Genomic DNA, 25,264 nt, shown 5'->3' with positions numbered 1-25,264 from the left:
CGCTTTTAAAAGAGCCCTGCTTAATTATTTTTGCCATATAGTGTTATAATCATAAAATATGTTATGTTTCAATCATAACTTAATTAATTATGGATTTATGGATTAATGTGTCTACCTGGTTGTTTGCAATAAATGTTTTTATGATGTGGACCTCAGGAAGAGTAGCTAATGGAGATCTAAACAAATAAACAAACAAACAGACAGACAGACAGACAGACGGCAGGCCGTCTTGCCACAGCTCACATTCATGTATCATCTTGGATGTTCAAGTTTGTTCATTTGAATTGGGGCACCATCTAGAACCTGTGGAATCACAAGTCAAGCATTTCAGTCTCTCGTGAAGGAATGAATTCAGACCACCAGACAGAAGAAAAGCTTCAGACAAGAAACGATCACTGACACACTTATTGATTTATTAACAAGCTTCTTTCAGTAACTGTCAACATCCAAACTTTTCTGACGGGAAAAGAATATAGGAATGCGTGTATATACCAAATGACCAAATAGGGATCAAATCAGATCAACGAACAAACCATGGCAAAATTAAGTGGAACACTGAATAATAATTTCAAAAGAAATTGATTAATTAAACAAAATTAATCAGAGCTACGATGCTACTAAAGACAGTAACACAAGAGAGATACCAAGTCTGAGACTTGGTGGGCAAGTCTGAGACTTTGCAACAAAGAGTCATAAAACTTGACCATAAACTCATAAACTCAGGCATAATCTTAAATTATACCAAGGATCTTGACTTTGGTCTCCGTAAAATAAAATGAAAATTGATGATGGCAAGAGGAAAGAGAAAGAGGAGCTTCACAAGAATGAAGGATTCTTTCAACTCTGCACAAAATGCAAATCACTTAAGCTCTGACCTTATTTTTGAGAGTTGATCAGGCTCACTCAGATTCAGAGATAATATCCAGGGACCAGTCCAAGAGAAGGATCAATAGCTGGAAGAATTGCTGACTGGCTCTGTGCACTTAGGCTCCTTTTCCAGGGGCTTCTGCAGTGTGCTGGACACGGTGCAAATCTCCTGGATCTCAGCTCTGGATGATGCAAGAACTTTAAAAAGCTGGACACACGTAGGGGTTTCTTTAAAACTTCTCCAGGGTACTTTTCGAAGGTTTTGACGGTCCTTCTTTCAAACAACAAAAGAGGGCCGGAACTGTCTTTGTTGGAAGTTGAGTCTAAAAGAAAAGGCTTTTTTTTTCTTCCCAGGTCCATTTATAAAGGATTCAGTTCTTATCTGATAAGTTCTGATGTATTGGGAGGAAGAGAGACACAGAGAGAGAGAAAGAGAGAGAGAGTGATTTTTGCAAAACAAATAATGCTGGAAGATGTGGTCTAATCACATCTTTTACATTGACACTTCCACACAACATGGAAGTGTCATGTTTTAAGTGGACTCATATGCAGAGATGCAGAGAAGGTATAACAAAAAAAAATTATGAAGAAACAAAACATTCAATCAGCCAGAGAAAAAGACAAAGAGCAGGAGCCAGGAAGGCAAGGAAATGAAGACAAGGAGAGAACGATAACAAGGCACAGGGGGCGAGGGAGACACAACGGGAACTAAGAATAACTAGACACAAGGACAAAACAAATAATGAACTGGAATTACTAACTCAAGACTGAACTAAAATGAAACAGAAACAAGGTTTATCTAATCAAAATAAGAAGCTAAAAAAAACAGAATAATGAACAAATCCCAAAACAACACAAGGTCCTGACAGGAACCCCATAGCAGTGTGATTGACGTGGAGTTTTTCCTTCTATTTCTCTGAGCAGTGTTGTTGGGGCTTCGCTCTCCATCAGTTTGGGGTTCCTGAGCTGACACACAATGGAGGCTCTATTCAACTCTCTGTTAGTGTTGATGACATTGATGACCTTAACAAATCTCCAATAATATCAGCTTGCGCGCGGTTTTGGTTGCATGTGTCTGGGTGTGAGTTTCTGTAGAACTGAGTGGGGTGGTGGATTTAATTACTGTAATGTTGCTGTAGATGTTAGGAAGACAAAACCTTCAACCACCTCTTCTGTTCCTGGTAGGTTCTTCTGGGTTCACTTTAAAGTGTTCTTTCACTTCTCTCGCTTGTAACCAAGGTAGGTTTGTTTGTTGTAAATCCAGGCCACAGAGCAATTGAAGCATGTGACAGTCTAACAGGTTTTGGTCTTTTTACTAATGTGAAATCAGAAGAGAAACACAGAAGCTGAAAGTAAAGAAATAGATCAAAGAAATAGATAAAACGTCAGGCTTTTAGTTGATAACAGAAAAGCAAAGACAGGTAATTTGTTTTCTGTTCAATGCTTTTTTTTATAATAAAACAAGACTTTTTTTTTACAAACTGATTGTCGTCAGAGTTTTATAAAATCTTCACAACTTAGTTACACAAGCTTAAAGAGAAACAGGGAGGCATATACATATATATACAACACAGACCATCAACTTCCAATATAAAAGTGACAAAACAAAATATAAAAAAATATCACTTCAGGGACTTGCAGCATTTCAGAAATCCAGTATTTATGATAAAAATAATAAAAACAAGCTTTTACACTTTAAGAAAGTAAAATTACACTTTAAATAAAGAAAACACTCAATTGCACTCCTTTATACATTCATATAACTGACCAAAAAAAAAAAGAAAAAAGAAATGTAAAACAAACCAGCTTTACTTAGTAGCAGTCCAGAACAAATAAAAATGGACAGCTGAGGAAAATAAATGTATTTCATTATGAAATCAAATTCTTGCTCTCAAACAGCGAGAAAGCTCTAATAGTACAAATCAGAATCTCCAGCCTTTTTTGTGTGTGAAGCAGCCTCTTGTTTACATCTTAAGTAGATCTTAATTTTTAACAGACTTGTAAAATAAAAAATATTTCTAGAAAACAGATGTGAGAACACATTAGTTATGGGAGTTCTTTTCTTCCTGTTTCAGGCTAATTAGATTCATCCCTACACATTGAGACTTTAGATCCTGGATGACAATATTTTGCAGGTTATTTGTAGATCAACAAAAAATTTACGTTTTGTAAGCTTTCCTTATTCCTCTGTACTCAATGTGCTTTGCTTGGTATTTCCTCATCCACACCGTTCTCTCACAAATGACTTTTTCTCTGTCCAATGGCTGCTGTGTCCTTTTGCTTCTTATGTATTCTTTTCACGTGTCGGATAATGCATTTGTGTTTTTGAAATGCTGTCGGCTGCATAGTTTCATGTTTTGCGCATCTCACGACCTCATTCGTTTAGCTGCTTATGAGCTTTAAAGCACGACTCATCTTGAAACATGCTCATGAACATCTTCTCGTACTTCTTGTGCGCTGACGTGGTTCCTATGATGCGGTTGATTTTCTTGAGGCTTTTCACGAGATACCGCGGCGCTTCCTGGCTGCGCAGCACCCTCAGACTACGAGTCAGACCTTTGGCTAGATCCAGGTTGTAGTTTGCAGATTTCCACAGGTGGAGGATCTGCAGGAGGTACTGCCGGGGCAGGCAGGTGGAAACCACGGCCTTCACATCCTGCTCCAGGACTTTTACTCCCGGCAAGCTGTTGGTCACTTTCATGAGGTCGTCTATGGTCAGGTTCTTTAGAGAGTTGCAGCGGGAGACTTTTCGCTCACAGTGGTTCACACCTGAGGAAATGCAGGGACAATATTATTATGTATAAGTGACAGTCACAAAAAAAGCTTCTTCCCTATTTTGTCGGCTTTCCTGCTTTGCATTTTTAATTTAGCTACAAAAATTGTCTCAAACAAAATCAAAGTCCACCTCTAAAAATTCTATAGAAAAAAGATTTTTAGATTTATACTTTGTTTAATTTTTAAGTTGATCAAGGCAAGCCAATGATTTTTTTTTATTTCTAAACCACAACTTCCTGTTTCTCTGTCGCATGAAACACATTTCTCCTAGCCACTCAGTAACAACAGGAAAAACAAGAGAATATTTTCTTCAAAAAAGGCAAATGTATGATTATCTTCAGAACTGAAGCAGTGGCTGCAACAAAAGTGCTCCTTGTTATTATATTAGACATATTTCAAGGCTTCGAATCCATACCTTGTATGATCCCGTACAACTTGTCCTTGTTCTGCTCTCTCCATAGCCTCAGCAAGTGCAGGACCTGCTGCTGAGGAGAGCATGCCTTCTTCAGCCTCTCCAGGCTCTTGAGATCAACCTTCTGTCCAGGGAGATTCTCCAGGATTCGCTCCAGAGGCACCGAGGACAGTCGCAGTGACGCCAGAGACTGGAAGACTGCTTCTTCACACAGAGTCACATCTAGGAGGAATTATAAAGGAGAAAATATTTGTGGATTACAAAAATATACAACATATAGCTACTGGATGCTTCCCTCCTAAATATTTGGAGGTGCTCTTCCTCTTACTTATATTTGTAATTCTTCAAAAATGTGCCAAATCCATGGTAAATCCCATACATTTAGCAAATCCATTAAGCAGAGCTTAATGGAATTCCCGATTTTGACAGTAAAAAAAAAGGATTCATACTAATAGCTTCAAGTCTGTAACTATGGAAGGCCTGCTTGCCATCACCCCAGTTTATAGCTCTAAAATATTACCTCCAGTTAGAGTAAACATGCTAAAGAAATATGTTACTTTAAACCAAAAATGTGAATAATTATTCTGACTCTGAACATAATAGATTTTGTTGGTATTTTTTCACTTTACTTGTTTTTTTAACACTTCATACCATTTGGAAAAACAACTCAGTTTTTTGCCTAATGAGGGAAACTAAAATGTTTCAGCAGCACAAAACTGCAAGTGTGAGGCGACAAAGAATACCTTAAAAGGCAAACTAAAACTCGCAAAGAGCAGGATTTGTTCAACTAAAATTGACTATTATAAAAATGCAGCTGTTCTTGTCACTGAGGACAGTCCCAATTTGCATATGACATTCAGAGGTGAAGGTAATCGGAAACTTTTTGGTGCTTAGATTCATAAATTTGAGCAAGTCATGAAGTGCTTCTGTGCATATGTGTGGGTTTCTGATCAATTTGCACATATTAAGTTTCCAGAGTGAGCAGAAAATGTTCTTTTGCAAACCTAGAGGTTGACTTTACAGTAATATGAAGAAGGCATTTGGCTTGTTTCTCTCCTCCCCTGATTATGTAAGTGTGGTTTTCAGTCATGGCATCCTGAAATCCCTCAAAACTTAACAACTTTGGGAACCCCACTGATCTCAGTTTCACATTTTTCTTCAAACTGCCCAACCGACGCAGGTTTAGCTGCAGACAGTTTGTGGCTATGTGCTTCAAAGGAAGACAGCTGGTGAATGAATGTTTGAGGGAAGCATCATTCTTGTTGAGGACTGAGAGTTTTGTGAATGATCTTCAAAATATTCTACATACTGTGCAGGAGTGTGCTGGGGTCTGGACTTGTGAGTGATTTCTAAAGCGGGAGGAATTCAGTATCATATTTGAGGCTTTGCCTTTTCAGACATATTTAAGCATCCACCATAGCTGTAGTCTGAGTAACAAAGCCCCAAAAGCTCATTTTGTGTCTCATTTTGACTCAGTTTCCTTTGTTATTGTGTTTGAGGATGTGACAGTTAAATGGGTAATTGATCCATCATGGGGTTATTCTGAATTGAGCGCCATAAACATTCATTGCAACCCTTGGTGGGTCTCTCTAGAGCTGGTTTTCAGACATGCAAGAATTAGTAAAAAAGCCTGGAATCTGGAAGAGAAACCGGACTGAGGAAATCCCCTGCCTTGGGGAATGAAATTGACCACAAGTCTGAAATAGCTCAGCTCGGAATGATTTTAGGTTGTTGACAATTGAGGTTTACTCTAAGCGCTCCTACATATGCATGTGTAAAGGAGGGACATGCTGGATATAAACTAACTCCTTGCTGGAATAGTTCTGAAGCTTCTCACATCCGTTGTGGCCTCTGTGTTCTCACCATTATGGCACAGAGTGTGATGCTGGGAGCAGTCCTTGATGTCAGGAGAGCCACACAGGCTGTCTGAAGTGGATGTTCCCCATCGCAGAGTCTTCATGCCAAAATCAGCACAGAGTCTGTGCGGCTGACACGTGGAGGAGCCGCCAACAGAGAAATAACCATCTGGACAGTGTTCACACACAGTGTCACTTTCAGGTGTGCCTGCAAGACATCCACAAATAATTATTTTGATTTCAAACTGACTGAATGGATTATCTCCCTAAAAAAGGAGCAACCTCAAAGCCACCCCTTTGACCTTTTTATGCTCTTTTATATTCCAACCTCAATTCTTGTGATCTTTTAATGAGATTTTATGTGTGCAGTCATCATGAAGCTTTCAATTGTGCAGTGGAAGAAAAATACGGAGCGGAGTGTGAACTCACAGCAGCTTGGCACTGCTCTGTCACATAGAGAAAACAGGCAAACTATGACCAGCAATTTTGCACTGACATACCGTTGCCAACCAAATTTCATTGTATTGGCTTGGGGATACAATGACAATAAAGTATTGCAATCTATTAAATTTACAGTCTTTTTCAGATGCAAAAACATTGTAATAAGGTGGCCCTGCAGTTTTATACTGACATCCCTAAAATCTAAGGGAAATTAAAAGCTTTCTCCACCACTATGTGTCAGTCAGACCAAGTTTCCTTCCAATCGGTACATGACACTTCATCAGACCAAAACTGAGCTTAAGTGTAGCAGAAAACCAACGCTGTACATCAATCTGAACACTCCATCCCCCCATTCAACTTCGTGCTGTTAGCATCACGAAGCATCCTGTGGGCAATATTTTCTCAGAAAGAATGTTGAAACTGGTCAAAGTGGGTCAAAGCAATTCAAACCCAGAAGAAAATCTGCTAGAGACTGCGACAGAATCTGAAAGCTCCATACGGTGTATTTCTCTTTTAATAACTATGTTATGCTTGGGGGGGGGTTGTAACAAAAAGAACCCAAGCATCCCCGGTTCCCAAATAATTACACTTGGCCAAATACAGAAACTACTGACTCATCTCGTTTTCTTGTTAAAAAAAGCCAAGAAAAAAAAGATTTCTTGTCCAAAAAACCAAAGTGATCCATGTCCTAAAAATTTTAATTATTTGCCCATCTTGTACTCGACTTGTTATGAGTTAATCGGGATTTTACTATTTTGCACCAACAGTGAATTACTGATTTTTTTTCGATAAAAGATGTCCACTTTGTTCGTATCATTAAAATCCTGCATTATTGACCAGATTAAAACAAATCACAAGAAAGTTATTTTTTGTCTTTTCTTTTCTAAAAGGTTGCTTTTTGTGCTTACCTAAGTCGAAATAACGAGCAACACACCACTGCAGGTGCTTCACACAAAATACCCTGTAGTGCACTTAGCTGAACCAGAGGAAGTTGAAAAGATGCTGTATCAGTTTCAGTAGCTTACTGGTAACCTTTGTTTCATCTGTCGCCGCTGCTTTCAGAGTGTGAAAATCTCCTCCCTCGTGAACATCAGCAATTAATCTGACGTAGTTCTAGGAACCAAGACCGCAAACGTATGATCATCAATCAAAGCCGCAGAGAACTGTATGACAATGACTCAGGCATGTCTTCCTCATCACACCCACGGAGTTTCTATAACTTGTAATGTATCCGTAGTACCAGTTTCTGTACTGATACGACGTTGAGAACATGACATGTGGTCATCATGGTTTCACATAAAAAAATATGTGAATATGAAAATCTTTTTTATTTTTTTGTCCACATTTCATGCAATGCAGACCTAATGGCGTTTTCCTATCTTGCAAAATAAAAATCTATTTTGTTGAAACTCCAATTAGAGGTGGCAATGAGGGGTTCCTGGTTGGTAATATTACAATAAATGGTCTTAGATTCTAGTACTTTCCCCTGCAGATCACATGACGACCTGACAAAACAGAAATAGTGGTTTAGTGACTTCCTCTTTTTATTTTAAAACTTCAACCAAAGAGTTGAAAGTGTGTGGGAAGGCACCGTACTCTTATCAGATGTAGCATCTTTATCCGTTTCCCGCTCACAAGACATGCGTGCGCTGGCTTTTACTATTACGCAAAATCAAGAAACCACCTGCAGATATGTGTATGGAAAATATTTCCTGCACTGATGACAAAGCACGTACAGTACAGACTTGTGAATGACACAGGCAATTTATATGCTGACATTAATGTTTTTCCTAAAAATTTACTTCTTGTCAAATTTTTAATTGATCAAAATGCTTCATAGATGTATTTTAGAATAAACACCAAAAATGCATTGAAAACCCTTTTATTTGTATATATTAAGACCATCTTAACAAATTTTTTAGAAAAGAATCTGCATAAAATAGGAACTAATGACCCAGTAAAATGATATTTTCCAGATATATTTTGTAAAAAGGAGAAAGCTCAGACTGTGCTGAAAGCAGAATTGCACAGGAAGGTAATAGCCAGGCTATTGTCAGAAAACATTAATTTTTTTCCCTCATGTTGAGTTGTGTTTCTTGGATACTTGTATTTTAGACAATTTTCAGTCCTGTTTCTTCTTTTGGTTCCAGTTGTTCGTAGTTTCGGTTCAGCTCCTAGGTTAAGCAGTCTCATCTCTTGCCACAGCTGTTCCATATTTCATCTGATTAAGCCTACTCACATCTCATGTATGTCAGAGTACAGTTATAAACTGTCTTCCAGCATGACAATAAGCTAATTAACAAAGCCAACATAACAAAAGAGCGGGTTCAGGAACAGTTTGTGCATGTCCTTTGGTAGTCAACGTGGACTTTAATCTAATTTCACGTTTCTACAAAAACTTAAAAATAACAGTCTGCTGATGCTGCCTTTCCAACATGACTAAGCTTGAAGAAATCTGTAAAGACGAATGGGGAGGAAAAAATAACCCAAAACCTGTGCGCCATGTTGTAGAAACAAGACCTAGAAGCCAGGGGGTGTTGATATTTTTGTAGCTGCTACATTGAAATGGTTCTATCTTTAATGAAATTACTTTTGATAATTTTGTGAAGATTATTTGAAAAAAAAAAAAAGTGATCCGTGTTTTTTGACAACTAATCAAACAGTGAATTGATAGAAGTCAAAAACCTTTTGCATTGGTTGAATAGCGTATTGCTTTATTGCTTAATGCCATCTGTTACACCAGCTACGACAATGAAAATCAGCTTGAATGTCTTAATTTCACTTTGTGGTAAAAATCAAAGCCAAAAGGAGAGAGACCAATGGCAAAACAACATAGTCATAAACAGAACGTAATTTATTGGGACTGAAACAGAAACTTGTGGTTTAAAAGTCTGAACTGTAACTAGAAGCATTGTGCGATAATCCTTTGAATCCTTCAAAGTGTCACTTGTCTGTTAAACTTGGACCAACTCAAAAGTTAGTTGTGGATTTACTGGGAAACATTGTCTCACATCTGAGCAATATAGCACTCGATCTACGATCCAACATCATAAGATGTTGGATCATCTTATGAATTTTATGAATTTTGGGAACTGGAAAACGTGTTGTACCAGTTTTGTGTATTGGCTCTGGTAATAAAAAATAAATAAAAAAAATCTGGGCTAAACAGTAGCTTAAGCTACAACGTTTTAGACTATGTGCTTTCTTGCAATTTATTGTGAAATATAAAGTACAGCCTAACTTTAAAATCCCAAGTTTAGCATACATCAAGCATTCTATCTTTTATCAATAAACAAATAACCTATGGAGGGCAATGGGTTTAATTTCCAAACAGTTTATTTCTAGTCACATAGTGATTTTTTCCTTCTTTATTGTTCAAATGGACAAACTCTAAATGATTCAGTTCTCAGCTTCTGAATAAATAAAATGTCAGGACAGATTATATGTTAACTACCATCAAACTAATTTCTATGAAATAAAAAAAGGAAGGAAAGTCTCAGACGTTCAGTGGAAACTGTGTCACTGTACTGAAGCTAAGCAGATGGCCTCCAGTTTCCGCTTAAAGTCAGCTGTAATATATCTGTCACTGTGGATGACAGTGTTACGCCCCCGTGCTGTCTGGCACGTCAAATAACACTGAAAGATGCTTTGACCCAAAAAGCTATATGAGAGCTCAATGTTTTGAGTAAAGATTGTAACTGAGTGCAAAAGAAAATAAATAAATAGTTGATCCAACTTTTATTCTAGCAATTGTACTGTTGGATAGCACATTCATTGGTCCACTGGGAGAGACCTACAGTATGTTACATTGTGTATATTCAGTTTGAACCTGATATTAAGATACGTTTGTGAAAAGAAAGAACATTTCCTCATTTTCTGTAATTAAATAAAACTGAACTTTTTCCTGTACTATTTCAGCAAAGACTCTCAAAATTATTTTTGATTTTAAGCTGATTTGAACCATGAGAAATAAATATTAGAAGGAATTCAGCCTGCTCAATGTATGGCTTAATGTATCATTTTAATGTTTAACCACAAATTAATGTAGTAGTTAGACTTTAAGCATTAGATTTTTAAAATAATTTTAAAAATGTTTACAAAATAACCTCTTAATAGCCCAAAAGCTATCCCTTTTACTTTTCTTTATCAAATTAATGCACGTCTTCATGTTCTTTAAATATGATCCTTGCAACGCAGACACAATGAGTAATTTTTTCGTCAGCCAATGGCTCATTCCGATTTCACGAAGACGCCAAATCATCTGAGTTATTCACAAATGGAAATTTGGTCTTTGTAAGATAATTTCAGAAATACAGAGAAAGATTCAGCTTTAGATGTAAAGCTGAATCAAACTTCATTTAACCAACAAACATTAAAGCAAATTAAACACATCACAAATTTATTGGTACCTGCTAATGTGACAGTTTTTGCAGAGTAGAAGACTGCACTCTTTGATTCTTTAAGCCCTGTTAGCATTAACATAAGTGACTTTTAGATTAAACAAAAACTGGCATAGAATCCAATCTTTGACTGTGGAGAATAATAACCCTGTCTTCCTACCATTTATCTGATATTTAAGCATATTGTGCACTATTTGTAAGCATTGATATACAACATTTGCATTAGCACTACCTGAAACAGTTTATTATACATTAAGGTATTTGTCCTAATGTGATCTGACTTGATTCTAGGAACATTTATTTTTTAGTATGATGAATACAACATACATTACATGAATGAGGAGGATATGTGGAGAGAAGTTGAACCAAACATAAAGCAGCTAAAGATGCCACATTCCATAAAACACCTGCAAAAATATATAAAAAACATGCTTTTTCAAGATCTTATTTGTTAATATATTATTTCTGTCATTAAAAAGTACAGTGATAAAGAGATACAAAAAAAAAAGTCCAAAGGAGATCGCATAGACCATAAAAAATTTATGAGATTGAGCAAGTAGGACAACACAGACAGCATTTCTCAGAAAGAATCAGTCTTTGAGTCGGTATTTCTGGGTTTTTTAAAAGAGATGCACACATCTGATAAAGATTTGACACGGTGAGAGAGAGGAAAAGAAAAAGAGGTAGACATGCTTTTGGCTTTTGTTCATCTTATATAAGAGTACTGAGATAAAAAATGCTGCATGCGAATCCTTTCAAGAGCTTCTGCCATATCAGTAAATTAACAAAAACTGAGAAAAATACAGTTTCCTCTATTGAAAACACTAATGGCTAAAAGCTTCAATGCACATCCACACACACACGCATATACGCAGACCTACACGCATGCACACATAGGCACACATATGTACGCACTTATACATGCATACATACATAACCCTTTGATAACGGTTTAATAACCATTATAAGAAATAGCTCATATAATGAGCTCAGCAGATGCGCAGTTCCATTGGGTTTGCTAATCTCTGCCAGCTAGTTTGGAGGAGCTGAGTTGAGGCAGTCACTAGGAAGGGCTACTCTGTGAGGCAGAAACTTAGAAACTGCCCCTTCAAAGAGGAACTGCATCCAAAGGCGGCGCTAGATCCAACCAGGTGAGATTGTCACGAGAGAAAGGATTTCTCAAACTTGGAAGAAGGAATCAAAGCGAAACTCCAGATACGTTTTTGATAATGGAATAACATTATGACATGATAAAGCTCAAAATACTGCCCATCACATAAAATCCTAATGAAACACGCTCATGTTTGTGGATGGAATTTGGCAAAATCTGGAAAGGTTTTATATGCAAAGTATTACACCATATTTCTTCAAGTTGAATAAAACTTGATTGTTTTAAACTTCGTTTCAAAGAAGAGAGGACCTACCCAACACTGTGACTCCGTATCCAGGCTGACAGGTACTGTGTGCAATGCAGAATTCCACCACTAGATGGTATCCAGGTACACATTCACAGAGCTGGTCGTGCGTCCTGTTGCACTGCTGCTTCACCAGCTGCCTCTCCTTACACACCTAAACACAACACACACTGGTTACAAATATTCCAACAATGGATGAGAAAAGAAAAAATCCAGAACTTATTCATAGATACATACATGGGAAATATGTTTTAATAAGAGTTACAAACACTTCCAATTCATAGTTAAGGATTAATTTACTTTAGGCTAAAATAATTAATCAGACTTATCTTGGTGAATCGATTACTGAAATAATCTTCAACTAATTTCATAATCAAGTAATCACTAAATGTGCTTTAGGAGAGTATGCAGAGAGAACAGCCATATATATATATATATATATATATATATATATATATATATATATATATATATATATATATATATATATATATATTTGCAATAAAGATTTCTTTGTCTGTAAATATATTCTAATAAATAAATAAATAAAATCCTGTCTGTCTGTAGATCAGTTTGTGTTGTACGTACTGAGGTACAGTACTGGCATGTATCCCCCCAGTGCCAGTTCTCAGCAAAATGCCTCTCAGGACAGGGCTGGCATTCGGTTGGCATGTCAGCGGTGCAGTGTCGTTTGACAAATGTACCCGGGGGGCACTGGTCACAAGAATGGACCTGTGATGTCACTGGATCTCTGTACTGGTACTTTGGTGGCACGGGTTGCTCCTGAAAGGCCCACGAGAAAGAAGCCGTAAAGAGCTGCAAGAGAAAGAAATTTAGTTTAGTAAGCAATTCGACAGCATGGTTAAAATCTCCCATGCCAAAAAAAGATTCTCAGATTTTTTCACTCAATAACTTATGAATTTGTGCTAAACCACATCGTCCACAGAATGAGGTTAAATGAAGGTCAACGTGGCTGAGGTAAATCAATCAATCAATCAATCAATCGAATTTTATTTGTATAGCACATTTCAGCAGCAAGGCATTTCAAAGTGCTTTACATCATAAACACGAAAACACAAAGTCTTGCATCATAGAATAAACGATACATTGTTACATATTACATTTCAAATTCTAAACAGGTCTGTTTTTAGTTGAGATTTGAAGGAAGTTAGGGTTTCCACTGTTTTACAGTTTTCTGGAAGTTTGTTCCAAATTTTTGGTGCATAGATGCTGAAAGCTGCTTCTCCTCTCTTGGTTCTGGTTCTGGGGATGCAGAACAGACCAGAACCAGAAGACCTGAGAGGTCTGGAAGGTTGATACAACAACAGCAGATCTTTGATGTAATGTGGAGCTAAACCATTCAGTGATTTGTAAACTAACAACAGTATTTTAAAGTCTATTCTTTGAGCTACAGGGAGCCAGTGGAGGGACTTTAAAACTGGTGTTATGTGCTCTATCTTCCTAGTTTTAGTGAGAACGCGAGCAGCAGCGTTCTGGATCAGCTGCAGCTGTTTGATTGATTTGTTGGACAGACCTGTGAAGACGCAGTTAAAATAATCAATGCGACTAAAGATAAACGCATGGATGAGTTTCTCTAGATCTGGCTGACACATTAGTCCTCTAATCCTGGAGATGTTCTTCAGGTGACAGAAGGCCGACTTTGTAATCGTCTTTATGTGGCTCTGAAGGTTCAAGTCCGAGTCCATCACTACTCCCAGGTAAAGCTCTTAATGGGCTTGATTGAAAGTCTGAGAAGAAACTCAGAAGCAACTTCACTGCTTGTCACAACTGGAGGGAAACAACCTGCCTGTATTTGCAGGCTACGTCGCCTCCTGAGGCGATATAACAATATTATCTGGCATGGAGAAGCTGTCAGTATGACTCCTGCAATTTAGATATTGCTTCATTAATCAAATCACGTCACTCACTGCCTGCACAAGATTCGCAAAGCTTCGCTCAGGCCTCAAGTTTAGGACATTAATTGGGAAGCATGTCAGTCATGCAGCCATGAAGCAGGCCCAGCCCACATGCAGACCAGATGTCACCCACCAGGCTCCCTTCTCTAAGGGCCTCAGCCATTGGCTCAGCGGACTTTCCCTTTGGCAAGGGTTCATCCTTACTGTTTGGCCAGCTAACAATAGATTTAGCATGTATTGTTTGTGTGCATGTTTGAAGCGTGCATCTTAAAACGCGTTCAACAAACAAGAGTGCTCTCTCCGGAATGTGTTTTCTACTAGTGTGTGTGTTTGCTGCCTCTTTGTTGAGCTTCACGTACAATTACGGTCTTCCTTAGTGTTGGTCTTTGAGCTCTGCGGCCTCCTGTCCTGGCTGCAGCACATAAAGGGAGCTGCTAGAGGTTTGCTGGGCTTTCCCCTGTTTGCCACCAGAGTACAAAACATTCTGTTCTACAGTTTACCAAACTTTAAACTACTGATTTGTTTCCTGCGTGTGTGAATCTTTACTTGTGATTTACCACAAAACACAGTTTAGTATTTGTTGATGTGTTTGAAACAAGATCGTCATCAGGGTAAAAGAGAGATATTTTCAAGGGGAACTTCACCATTGCATCACACATTTGGCCACAGATTTTTTTTTTTTGTATTAATGAGAAGAATTTTATGTTTTATGGCAAGTGTGAGGGAGATAGCACACAGAACAGTTTCATCAAGCATTTGTTGAAAACAGGTATTTTCACTCTATAAAAGGACAAATAAAATCAACCATCTAACATTAAATCAGATTAAAACCTTTCCAGGTGTAAAATAGGACAAATTTCTATTTTACACCTGTCAGAATAATGAGAGAGATGTCTATAGTTGCTGATATTTCCCAACTATTTTTGCTGTAATTTAGGTTCATTCCTCCTGAAAAGAAATGAGATATGCAGGGCGACTTACTCACATAGATTTCTTCAACTCTGCTCACAAATTTTCTATTGCAAACAAGAGCAAAAGACAGACTTTGTTTGTCATTGAGAAGCTCTGAAACTAATTTGGTGCAAAATTTGCAAGACGAATTTCTGCTAAAGCTTTAATTTGCCAGCTGATTGCTATAGTGTTGCTTCAATAATTCTCAAAATGTTCTTTCTTCGTGACGGCACAAGTTTTGTAAGGTTCACAAGTTTATTCTGCTGCAAACCACACACACCTCGACTTTTTGTGCACAGGTCAATTCACACATTCCATCCCCCTAAAATCTCCGAGAAACAGACCCCACAAAGACATGGAGTATGTAAACTGCTGAATTTTCAGCAAGTAAAATTCAATGAAAAAATCTTAAAATAAAATTCACTCATACCTTTCTGACGCTCAAAAATACAGATAACTTTTGTAATCCTAGCTGACCAGAAAACAGAACAGTTTATTCAGGCTAAATGTAAGTGGAAAAAAAATGCATGTGTATTTTATTACAGTGTGCATAAATATATCAGGGTCGGCTGTATTTACTAGTAAATGGGAAAACACAAAGTTGTCAAAGAGGTCAGCTTATGATCATGCATGCATTTCAAATGAAAATATAAAAATGATAAATAAATGTGTGCCCAATGCTTTATCACAAAAATGACAATGGATAGGTTTTTTTGTCTTTTTTATACAGTGTATGTAAATATGTCAAAGTCAAATTTATTTGCAAAATTTGTGAAACATACATTCATCAGATTGAAATTACTCTCAAACATGCTCAGTGCTCACGGTGCACTGAGCATCTAAATAAACACTAAACATAAAATTCATCATAAAAAATGAGATATAATACTAATTTATACAATATAAATAGAAAGCTGCTTTGAGCTTTCCTTCTTACCAATTTATTACCGTTTGTGCACTGTGCATATACTTTAGCACTAAATACTGCTCTTTTTTTTTAATGTTACTGCTTTTCCTTGCAATGTTGCTCACAAAAGAGGATGGCAAAAATAGATGAACGTTTTTTAAACACCATAATAGAAACCCAAGCTTCAAACAGTCTGGCGAGTGCGGCGGTTTTCCCGGCAAAACCTATCGAACTCTGAATACAGCGTTCTTAAGGGCAAGCTTTCATCTACAGCAGCTCACTGAGGAGAACCATAACTGCATGGGTTTGTTTGTAGTGTGGGTGGCCCCATCAGGGCTCAAACCCACAATCACAGTGTATACATTTGCTATTAGGGCCGTGAAGCCACATCCTATTAAGTTTAGAAACATGAGGAACTACTGATGATGTGTGCTGATGTAGTGGCAGAGGGTCACCAGACGGTTCTGCAGATCTAAGTAGCCTAATTACTGGGACAGCCACATAGAGCAAAGCAATTACAAGAATGGATAAAAAGCCACAACAGCAAGTTAACTTGAAATTTCATAGATGCTTATTAAAACAAAAATATGATCAAACATTAGAAACATCTTTGATCCTACTAAAATAACTTTAACCGCTCGATCATTTCGTTTAACCCCCATCATTTGAGTTTTCTGCCCGACGAGTTTCCTGAGCAACAATATTAAACTGTGAAAACTAATATTGCAGATTTGGGAAAATGAACAGATAAAATATCTCAAGACAATCATTATAATACATGTGATTTGCTTCTGAAGGCTCCTCTGTACTTCTCTTTTGAAGGAAGGATCACGTTTGGATCATATTTGCTCTACGTCACTATCAATAAGATTTTACTTAACTAAAATAGTTGTTACCAAAATGGAGCTGAAAAATATTGTAAAATATATTTTTTTTTCTTAATGAAATCATTAGGTAATGGACCTTACTGTTCATGTGATTGAATTCTGAGAAATATAAGGTATCTCATTGCTTTACTCAGTCAATTAATGACAAATGTAAGGAGTGATTTCTATTAAAGATTATGTGATCAATTTTCTTTTCTTTGTTTTTATGTCCAACCTACCACTGTGTAGGTTGGACCATAAACCAACATAAATCTATGGATGAATCATAGATTTATCCTTCACTAAATCATAAGTGATTTATTGAAGGAACAAAGAAACTTACAAAACTGATGGCATGACAGAATGAGCATCATAACACAAGAAACAATGAAAACCAGGAGGCTTAGACACTGAGGAGGTACAATTACCCAGTTAGCATTGAATGTTCAGACAACGTTCACTGACCGTTGTCTTGAACATTCACTGAACGTCCGCCCCCAACGTTTTCCGGACTCAAAATTAAACACTTTTAGACTTTCGATGGACTTTTAGTTGAATGTCCGCCAGAAGTTCGCTGACAACTGTCGGCCGACATTCACAGTAGGTCAAAAATAAGTGCTATATATGGTGCTGCTAGGTCTGTAGAAATGCTAATATAGTAGCAATTTCATAGGAATGCAAGGTGTTCATGTCTTCCATTTCCTAGGAATATTAATCCAATGTTGTAACTAATTATAAAAATCGATGACAACCACTTAAAACACTTAGCAAAGAATTCATTAATTTTAGAGAATGAACATTAGACTGCCCAAGATGAAATATGATTAAAAAAGGATCACATTTATTCATACATATGTACCAAAAACATATTAATGAAACTTTCCTTAGAACAAAGTACAAGAGCACAGTATACATTTTAATACATTGGCTTTTCAGAAAAGACATTCACAATAATAATAAATCAAGATAAAGTCAGCATTTAATAACCAACCACAGCTTAAAAATATGATTTTAAAAGAGATATTTCATGAGCGTTGACACATACACAAACTAATTAAAACAAAAACAAAAAAAACAAGCCAGACAGCCTGGAGCCTTCTCAAAATTGTATTGGTGATCCAAATCTGACCATTGGTTCCTCAGAAACAGACAAAATATACATTTTAAACTGAGACGTGTATCATAAAGAAATGTTTCATGGTTTTATGAAACAAAATGTTTCATTGGCTACAGGAGAAATGCACACGACAAAGTCTATGAATGTACAACAGTTCACACAATTTTAGACTGACTGGTAAATGAGTTTATAGTTGCTAAATATTTCAGTCACTAAGTGCTGGTGACCAGAGACGTCTCTTCTCTCTCCACCCCGTTTGCTCTGCTGCTCCGCTTGGTGGTTTGAGAGTATTTTGGATAAAATGTTGCAGACAGCAGGTCCCTCACAGATCAAGCTAAAAAAGTAACAAAGAATTTAAACAGTACTGCCCCTGATGGGAGGGAAGAATAATGTGAAGAGAAAGCCTAATTAAGTTTTTAAAGAATTGTACGCACTCCTAAACTCCTAAAACAGACAAAACTCCCTCCAGACAAACATTTATTTGCATTTAACTTTATGCATGGCATCATGTCATCAACTAATCAAATCTGAAAATGCCTTACATCTATAAATAATTACATTAAAAATATGATGCACACAAAGTGTAGTCACTTAGCATGTTGGTTAAATTTACCCAACAGAGGTTTCCAGTTGAAGGGAGTCGGTTACTGGAGTTACTGGGCGGAAAAGCAACAGGTGAACACAGAGCAGCTGGTGGATCATCACAGTGGATGAGAGGGTGAAGGTGGAGAACATGTGGGAGTGAAGGTGGAGAGGAGCTTGTGGCTGCATGGAGCTGCTGGTCATGGGAGAGATTCTCTGAATCGGTGGCTTTTCCTCAGAATCTGAATAGATCTCAGTTCACCTGCAATAAAAAAATCTAATTGAAAAACTTGCACAAACATCAGCATGATTTATTTAATTAAGGCAAGTTTTGTCCATTAATACTTGACCATCATGCATTTCTAAGTAGTCTGTGATACTGTAGCAAAGGCAGGTGGTTTTTAAAACGCCCTCAGTCTGTGTGGTCCGTACACCAACTCTCTTGATTACCTGCTTACCAATTATGTTGACACTGTGGTTCACTACAAAAGAGCAGGGCATTTCATACAGAAAAATATTTCTGGCCACGTCAAACTTATAATCAAAGTTGAGAAGACATTAGATAATGGCACCATGTGGTCGGTATGATGGAGAATGAAGCTCGGCATAATCCAAACACAAAAGGCGTCTGTAACAAATACGGATTTCTACGCTCTAACTACATGCCTGCTCAGAAAATGGTACAAATAAGTACAAAAACCAACAACTTACCTAACAGATCCCATCAATTTCATGTGAAATGCAGAAGCGTCGTTTCATGACTGCAGAAATCTGAGCACCCCTGGTCACCCGTCAAACATGGATGTAAACGCCATTTTTGTCCCAGACAACTTAAATGTTTGTAATGTCAATAAAAACACACATACAACACACATATATCAACACAATTATTTTATTATAACGTTCTAATTTCAAACACAACATATATATTGAAGAATCTGTTTCCATGTCCACCGTGCTGACGATGCGTCATGGAGACTGTTCCCCTCTGTGCTTCACAGCACTTAAATAAAGAAAATAAACAGAGGTGGATAAATAAACCTAGACATCAGTATCAATATATTTTGTCTAAAAGGTTATTTTAACCTGAAAAATGCGAAACATCTGAAATCAATCTGGCCAACAGCCAAAGGCTAATGGCTCAATGCTAACGGCTCGAGGCTAACAGCAACGTTACCTTTAATGCCAAATAATATTCATACTAACAATTAAAAAGGACGTTTTAAAAGCCATAGACATGCAACAGCAGTCAAATAATGTCAGTGGAAACATGTAATTGCTTGAAAAATTATTAATAATTAACTAAACAAAACATTGTGCCGTGTAAAATAGGGTTAACTAAAACTTTGAACGCCACAATAAAGAACATTGGAAATAAAATATTTCCAACCATTGTTGAATGAAGAACACTTACAGGTGGAAGGAAAAACACAACAAAAAGTAAATTAAAATAAATAATTTATTTGGGCTAAAAATAAGAAAGCAAACCAAAGTAGATAAGAAACACTTACGAATTGAGTTCAACTCGACATTCACGTGCTGTGGAAACCAGGTGAGTCAAATCAGGAAAATTCCCAAAATCCGAGAAAGAGTATTAAACAGGCTAAGTGAAGGAAAGAGACTAATAAACAAAAAGAACACAGAGAGCTGCACCGAATAAAACGACCCACAAATCAAAGGGGGAAAACCATTAGTCTAAGAATATTACCAAAATTACAAAGAGAACAAAACGTTAGAATAGGCCGAATAAACATCGCAGGAATAAACCCACCACAAAACGAATCATGATATAGAGATTGTTAATGTCCAAATAGATCTATTGGTGCAGCACAGCAAACGCCATATGGTTTTCAATTAAATAAATAGCTGTTTATGATTTAGTCAATCAGAAATCGTTGGAGTAAGTAAGTATAGTAACAAAATTTATTTTCTTTAAAGACAGACAACAAAACACACGTGCAGTTTTTGGCCATAAGGACAGATGTATTGTTGTAAGGGCTTCTACCAACTGTTAGAAAGACATTGAACTTTTTACCTTCAGAAGCCGCCATATGAAGACATCCTGGACAATCCCTGAAAACCTAAATTATACTGTCATAATTATACTGTCACCATTTTCTGGGAAGCCAAGAGGCCCATCATGGAGCTCATCCAGCTGAGAGGAAAGGATGGACGGAGGTATGACTGGAAGCAGGATTTTAAAGAACCTACATAAGCGTATTTGAATGATGCACAAGGGGCGGTGCAACTTATAAAGTCTTTCATGTAAAACTGTCTGAGGGAGATGCATACTCCCATAGGCTGTGAAGCAAATATACTCAGATCCAGACAATTGTTTACTGAACGTGAGAGGATGTTGAGTGAGCAAAGCCTGAGTTGTTCACTCTGTTTATATATCACAAGCTGCTATTGGGAACTTAAGCATTGTGTAAAGTTGTCTATTTTTTAGATGGCGCCAAAAGACCAAAGGGAGCTGATTCTTTTTTGACCAACCTGATGACAGAACTGAAAACTACCTCAGGCAACGGATGAGAGATAGGCAGGGACAGAGAGTTCATACAAAATTACTCTATAAAGACAGTTAACCGAGGTTTGATAATGAAGTTGTGAATGCCAATTACGTCATCAAACAGTGGATTTGGTCTTAGCTTGGGGGGAATTCATGAATTAATAAATCTTTGATCTTTAAGTTATCACTACTATCTCTGATGCAAATGTTTATGGGTGAAGCGTCTTTCAGCGTACACATTTAAAGGGTTCGAGTTACATTAAACTTTCAGCATTACTGACATGCAACACATGCCCAGACTCCATGCTTGGCCTGCCTTGGGGTTAGCTTTAAAGTCATGGCACGAGGAAAGGACCAATGGCACAAAGGGAGCAAACCGCACCACACCAGCTCATGCACCGAGCACATGGATTCAGTTAACTGTAGAGCGCAGGTGGTCTGAGGGGGGATTCCAGCCCTCTGGTGTGTGCATGCGTGTGTGTGCGTGTGTGCATATGTGTGTTTGTGTTAGTTCACTTGAATATCAAATCATTCATTTTTTTTTTTTAAACCACACAGAGATCTGGAGCGACTTTGGGACACTCTGCCAAGACTCGGTCTTTGTTCATGGAAGTCTTAGAAACGATTTGCTATTATGAAGGTTTTTTTTTTTTTAGGTGTGCGAGTTAATGTGAGAGTTGTCAGTTATTGTGTTCAGAATATATTTGGTTTCGTTGAAAATAATATTGTTCCTGCGTTCGAGCTGGGCAGCCAATGCAATACGAGTACGTTCAATTTGGCTTTGTAAAGTCGTGTTCTCGTATTTCATGGGCAAATTTTCATTGCAGATTAACTTGAAATAAAAATATCAGTTATAAGCTATATTAATATTGACAGGAAAAAAGGGATTATATATTTTCACACTCTAATTGATCCGAAACCATCCAAGGCAGTACAAATATTTAGATAATATTCACAGGGCTAAAGTTATCCTGAGGAGGTAAACTGGTTTTTATTGTCAGATGATTACCATATAATCATAAAATCATATAATTTTACAGTAAGATCACACAGAGGGCATCAGACTAAATATAGAGGCATTGCCCCTTTGACACATAATTAAAGCTTTTTGAAGACGACTTTCTGTGATGGAAAATGCACAGAAAGTTGCTTTTGAGATTTAAGTCAATATAAACGTTCTATATTTTATCTTTTATCTAAAGAGCACAGGGAATAAATTAGTATCTATACCTAAATAATGCTTGTGTTTTAATATGTTCAAGTGTCTATTAGCTATTAAAGTTACAATGTTTCTACTCTGATTAAAGTCTAAAAAGATAAAAGGTATGCAAATTGTATAATAAGACTGAATAAAATCTACAGTTTATTTTTGATTTAGCTAAATCAAAAACAAAGTTGGCAGGTCTGAATAGCAGCCAAAACTAATTTAATGGAAATTCCAAACACTTATAGGCACAATTTAGGCACAAACAAATTTCGATTTAAATAAGTAGAACTTTCAATTTCGAGCAGGTTATAGGGCTACGTAGGCAAATGATGCACAAATGATGTTCTTAGTTTTAAAAAACTGCAGTCTGAAATTGAAAGAAGCCTCTTTTTTTGCATTTTATTCAAAGTTAGACTCACTCCTCTCATCTCTCCACAGACAAGTTGAAACAATTGAAAAACAAATTGAACAGTTGCTGCATTTCTAAAAACGCTTCACACTTTTAAATCAGTGGACTTTATGAACTGCTTGTTTCAAATTAAAAGTCAAATAAATCAGTCTTCTTGTGGACAGAAATATTGTTTCTGAAGAAATTTGCATCCTGTTTTCAATATAATCTTAAGAGTGGTAAGAGTGGAACTAATGTAAGTGCTTGGGTATGATTTTAGCATTTTGCAGCAACTGTTGTATTCATTACATTTTGTCTACAGATAGACTGTCTTAACTTATTGACTTGACTCATCTGTTGACTTCCTGATGCAATATCCTGCACTGACTTTTCATTTATTGACGTAAATGTAAAAGAGGTCTGTAATAAATGCCACACTTTCTTTTTTATACTTGAAACAGTTGGGCATTTATCATCATCTTAAAAATTCCATGCAATATTTTATGTTCATCTGCAAAATCGCAATATATATACTGAAGCTCGAGGGTGTACTGTGACCAAATGTGGACAAAAGTCTAAGGGGTGTGAATACTTTTACAAGGCGCTGAACATAGTCTGGATCTGGTAGAGAGCTGCCCTCTGTGCTGCACTCATAAACCATCCCAAACACACACACACACTTCTGCTATCAGCTACTGTTGATGGAAAAGGGAAGTTAGGTGTGAGGAAGCAACTTGCAGAGGTGATTTTTGCATTATGAATCCACGACCTTGCTTATATGTTGTGCAATTTTGATCCTAGACAATGACAAACACATTTTCTTTTTTTTATTATGATTATTATGTCCTGGCTCATGCAGTTCCAAACCCCTATCCTAATGTTTTGTAGAAAGAAAAAAAAGAGGAGGTCAGTATTGCTGGCTAATTTACCTCTCTGCACATGTGCCCTGCACTGTGTGCGAATAAGCCTCCAGGTTTAGGGAAGTTGGTGCTTCAGCCAACGGCCACAACAGAGACTTAAGAAGGTGGGGTTTGCCGAGATAAGGATATAAAGATTGCAGATAGCGCCTAGCACAAAGGAGGGATGAGAACTTCTGCATATGGATTTAAGTGGTGTGTAGGGTTTGGATTGGAAGAAAAAAATCCTGCTAATTGTCCACTGGCGCCACACCTGCTTAGACTATTTTGCACTTCTCATATATATCTTCTCATCCAAATAGGCTGCATTAGGTTTTCCACTGACTGCATACGGGAAAAAACTCAAACAAAATGCATTTGTTTTATAAGAGAGGAACATGTATTACAGGAAGGTGGGAAAACACCAAAGCAGACAGGTGAGGAAGAAATATTCCCTTGTTAGAGGGAAAACTCAGAGCATCATGTACTACTGAAAATGAACCATTTAGGGAGCAAAAGATTCAGTTGGGTCAGAGAGGACCTGATCTGTAATCATAACACCCCAAGAGGTGAGCACACAAAGTCGCTGCGCTCTCACCAGTCATTTGCATGAAAAGACCCTGGTCCTTTGAATACATCACACAAACAGAATCTCTAACCGACCGGGATTCATCCAAAACATGGGCTCCTTTCACAGCTGTGTGACAAACACCCCCCCCCCCCCCCCCCACACACACACACACACACACACAAAACACAGTGACAGATAGTGAAGCGAGTGTTGTGGGTCACAGAGTGTGACCCACACACATCGACCTGATACACATCGCTATTACCATATGCAAAACCTTAGAGGTCTGCACAGCATGCAAAGCATGCTGCTTTGATCCAAGAGGCGAACATTTCAAAAACAACATGCTGGTGTCATGTCAAACATAACCTAAGAGGAAGGGGAGGAGGGGTCGGCCTGGGAGAGTGAAATATCATTCATTGTAAAGGCGCATGAGGAAAAGCAATGAAATGTGAGCTAAAGTAAACTGACCTTCAGGGCTGGATTACATATTTTTGTTTGTATGAGTTTATTAATGTGAAAAATGGGCCCATTAGTGGAGGCAAACAGCAATAAGGAGAAAGAATTTATTAATGATCAGAAATGTTGGTGGGAGTTTCACATGACATGAAATTAAGACAGTATTTCTTAGCAAAATTTAAATACACAGTGTAATAACACAGCCTGTAAAGTTGAACCAGTCCTTTATCCTATTAACTATTTTCAGCAACTAATGCACGACTCTCAACTGAACGATAACGGTGTCAGTGAGCAGCAATTACATTTGATGACATAAATTGGTTCGCTGAGTTAAAAGAGGAAGGTGTGCGAGTGTGGCGAACATGACAATGTGGAGCCCGGAAAGCTACCTGCAGCGACTGACCGCGCAACCCGGCGCAAAGCAGGGAATGTTGCGTTTCCCCCTCAGCTTCACGCTCAGCATCTGGGTGACTCGAAAGCCGCACAGAAAACGAGAACAAGAAACGGAGGGAGCCTCCTCACGCCGACTCTAAAAGCGTCCGCGTCAGGATGAAACAGGACGGATCTGCTCCTGGTGAACAACATCTGGAATTCCAGCGAGCCGCGCGGAAAATGCGAAAGTCTGGTTACTCACCACTATTAGCTTCATGGCAGGGTTGGATTTCATTATCCGTGTGCTCATCTTCTCCCAGTAACAGCGAACTGCAGTGTGAAGGGGTCTCCATAACA

The 25,264-nt window shown here is 37.6% G+C and overlaps 1 protein-coding gene and 1 long non-coding RNA gene across 4 annotated transcripts; both read right to left on the bottom strand.

Annotated features, from left to right (window-relative positions):
• Window positions 1-438: 438 nt before the first annotated feature.
• LOC129367718 (tumor necrosis factor receptor superfamily member 11B-like) lies at window positions 439-25,264 on the bottom strand. 3 transcript variants are annotated; one of them, XM_055042353.1, is made up of 6 exons: window positions 25,170-25,264; window positions 12,755-12,982; window positions 12,176-12,320; window positions 5,918-6,118; window positions 4,058-4,276; window positions 439-3,636 (listed from the first exon to the last, which is right to left on the bottom strand). In XM_055042353.1, the coding sequence occupies exons 1-6, from the start codon at window positions 25,215-25,217 to the stop codon at window positions 3,242-3,244; spliced, it is 1,236 nt and encodes a 411-aa protein (XP_054898328.1). In that variant the 5' UTR covers window positions 25,218-25,264; the 3' UTR covers window positions 439-3,241. The 3 variants fall into 3 exon arrangements, with proteins under 3 accessions (XP_054898328.1, XP_054898329.1, XP_054898330.1); XM_055042354.1 differs by lacking the exon at window positions 25,170-25,264 and adding an exon at window positions 20,541-20,766; XM_055042355.1 differs by lacking the exon at window positions 25,170-25,264 and adding an exon at window positions 20,017-20,060.
• Window positions 17,739-19,378, bottom strand: LOC129367719 (uncharacterized). Its single transcript, XR_008606733.1, has 3 exons — window positions 19,217-19,378; window positions 18,537-18,767; window positions 17,739-18,257 (listed from the first exon to the last, which is right to left on the bottom strand). It is a non-coding gene; the product is annotated as an uncharacterized LOC129367719 (long non-coding RNA).

Source organism: Poeciliopsis prolifica, unplaced genomic scaffold, assembly GCF_027474105.1.
Source record: "Poeciliopsis prolifica strain line A6 unplaced genomic scaffold, Auburn_PproV2 SCAFFOLD017, whole genome shotgun sequence".
NCBI lineage: Eukaryota > Metazoa > Chordata > Actinopteri > Cyprinodontiformes > Poeciliidae > Poeciliopsis > Poeciliopsis prolifica.
The sequence above is the reverse complement of the archived record's forward strand: the minus strand, read 5'-3'. Positions and strand labels throughout refer to the sequence as shown.

Bases quoted from the DNA above. Each gene is read 5' to 3' on its own strand.
- LOC129367718 (XM_055042353.1), bottom strand. From the start codon at position 25,217: ATGAGCACACGGATAATGAAATCCAACCCTGCCATGAAGCTAATAGTG. The intron at 4,277-5,917 runs GTGAGAACACAG...AATTCCTCCTAG, and splicing joins TCACACTCTGTGCCATAATG to ATGTGACTCTGTGTGAAGAA. The intron at 3,637-4,057 runs GTATGGATTCGA...GCATTTCCTCAG, and splicing joins GTTGTACGGGATCATACAAG to GTGTGAACCACTGTGAGCGA.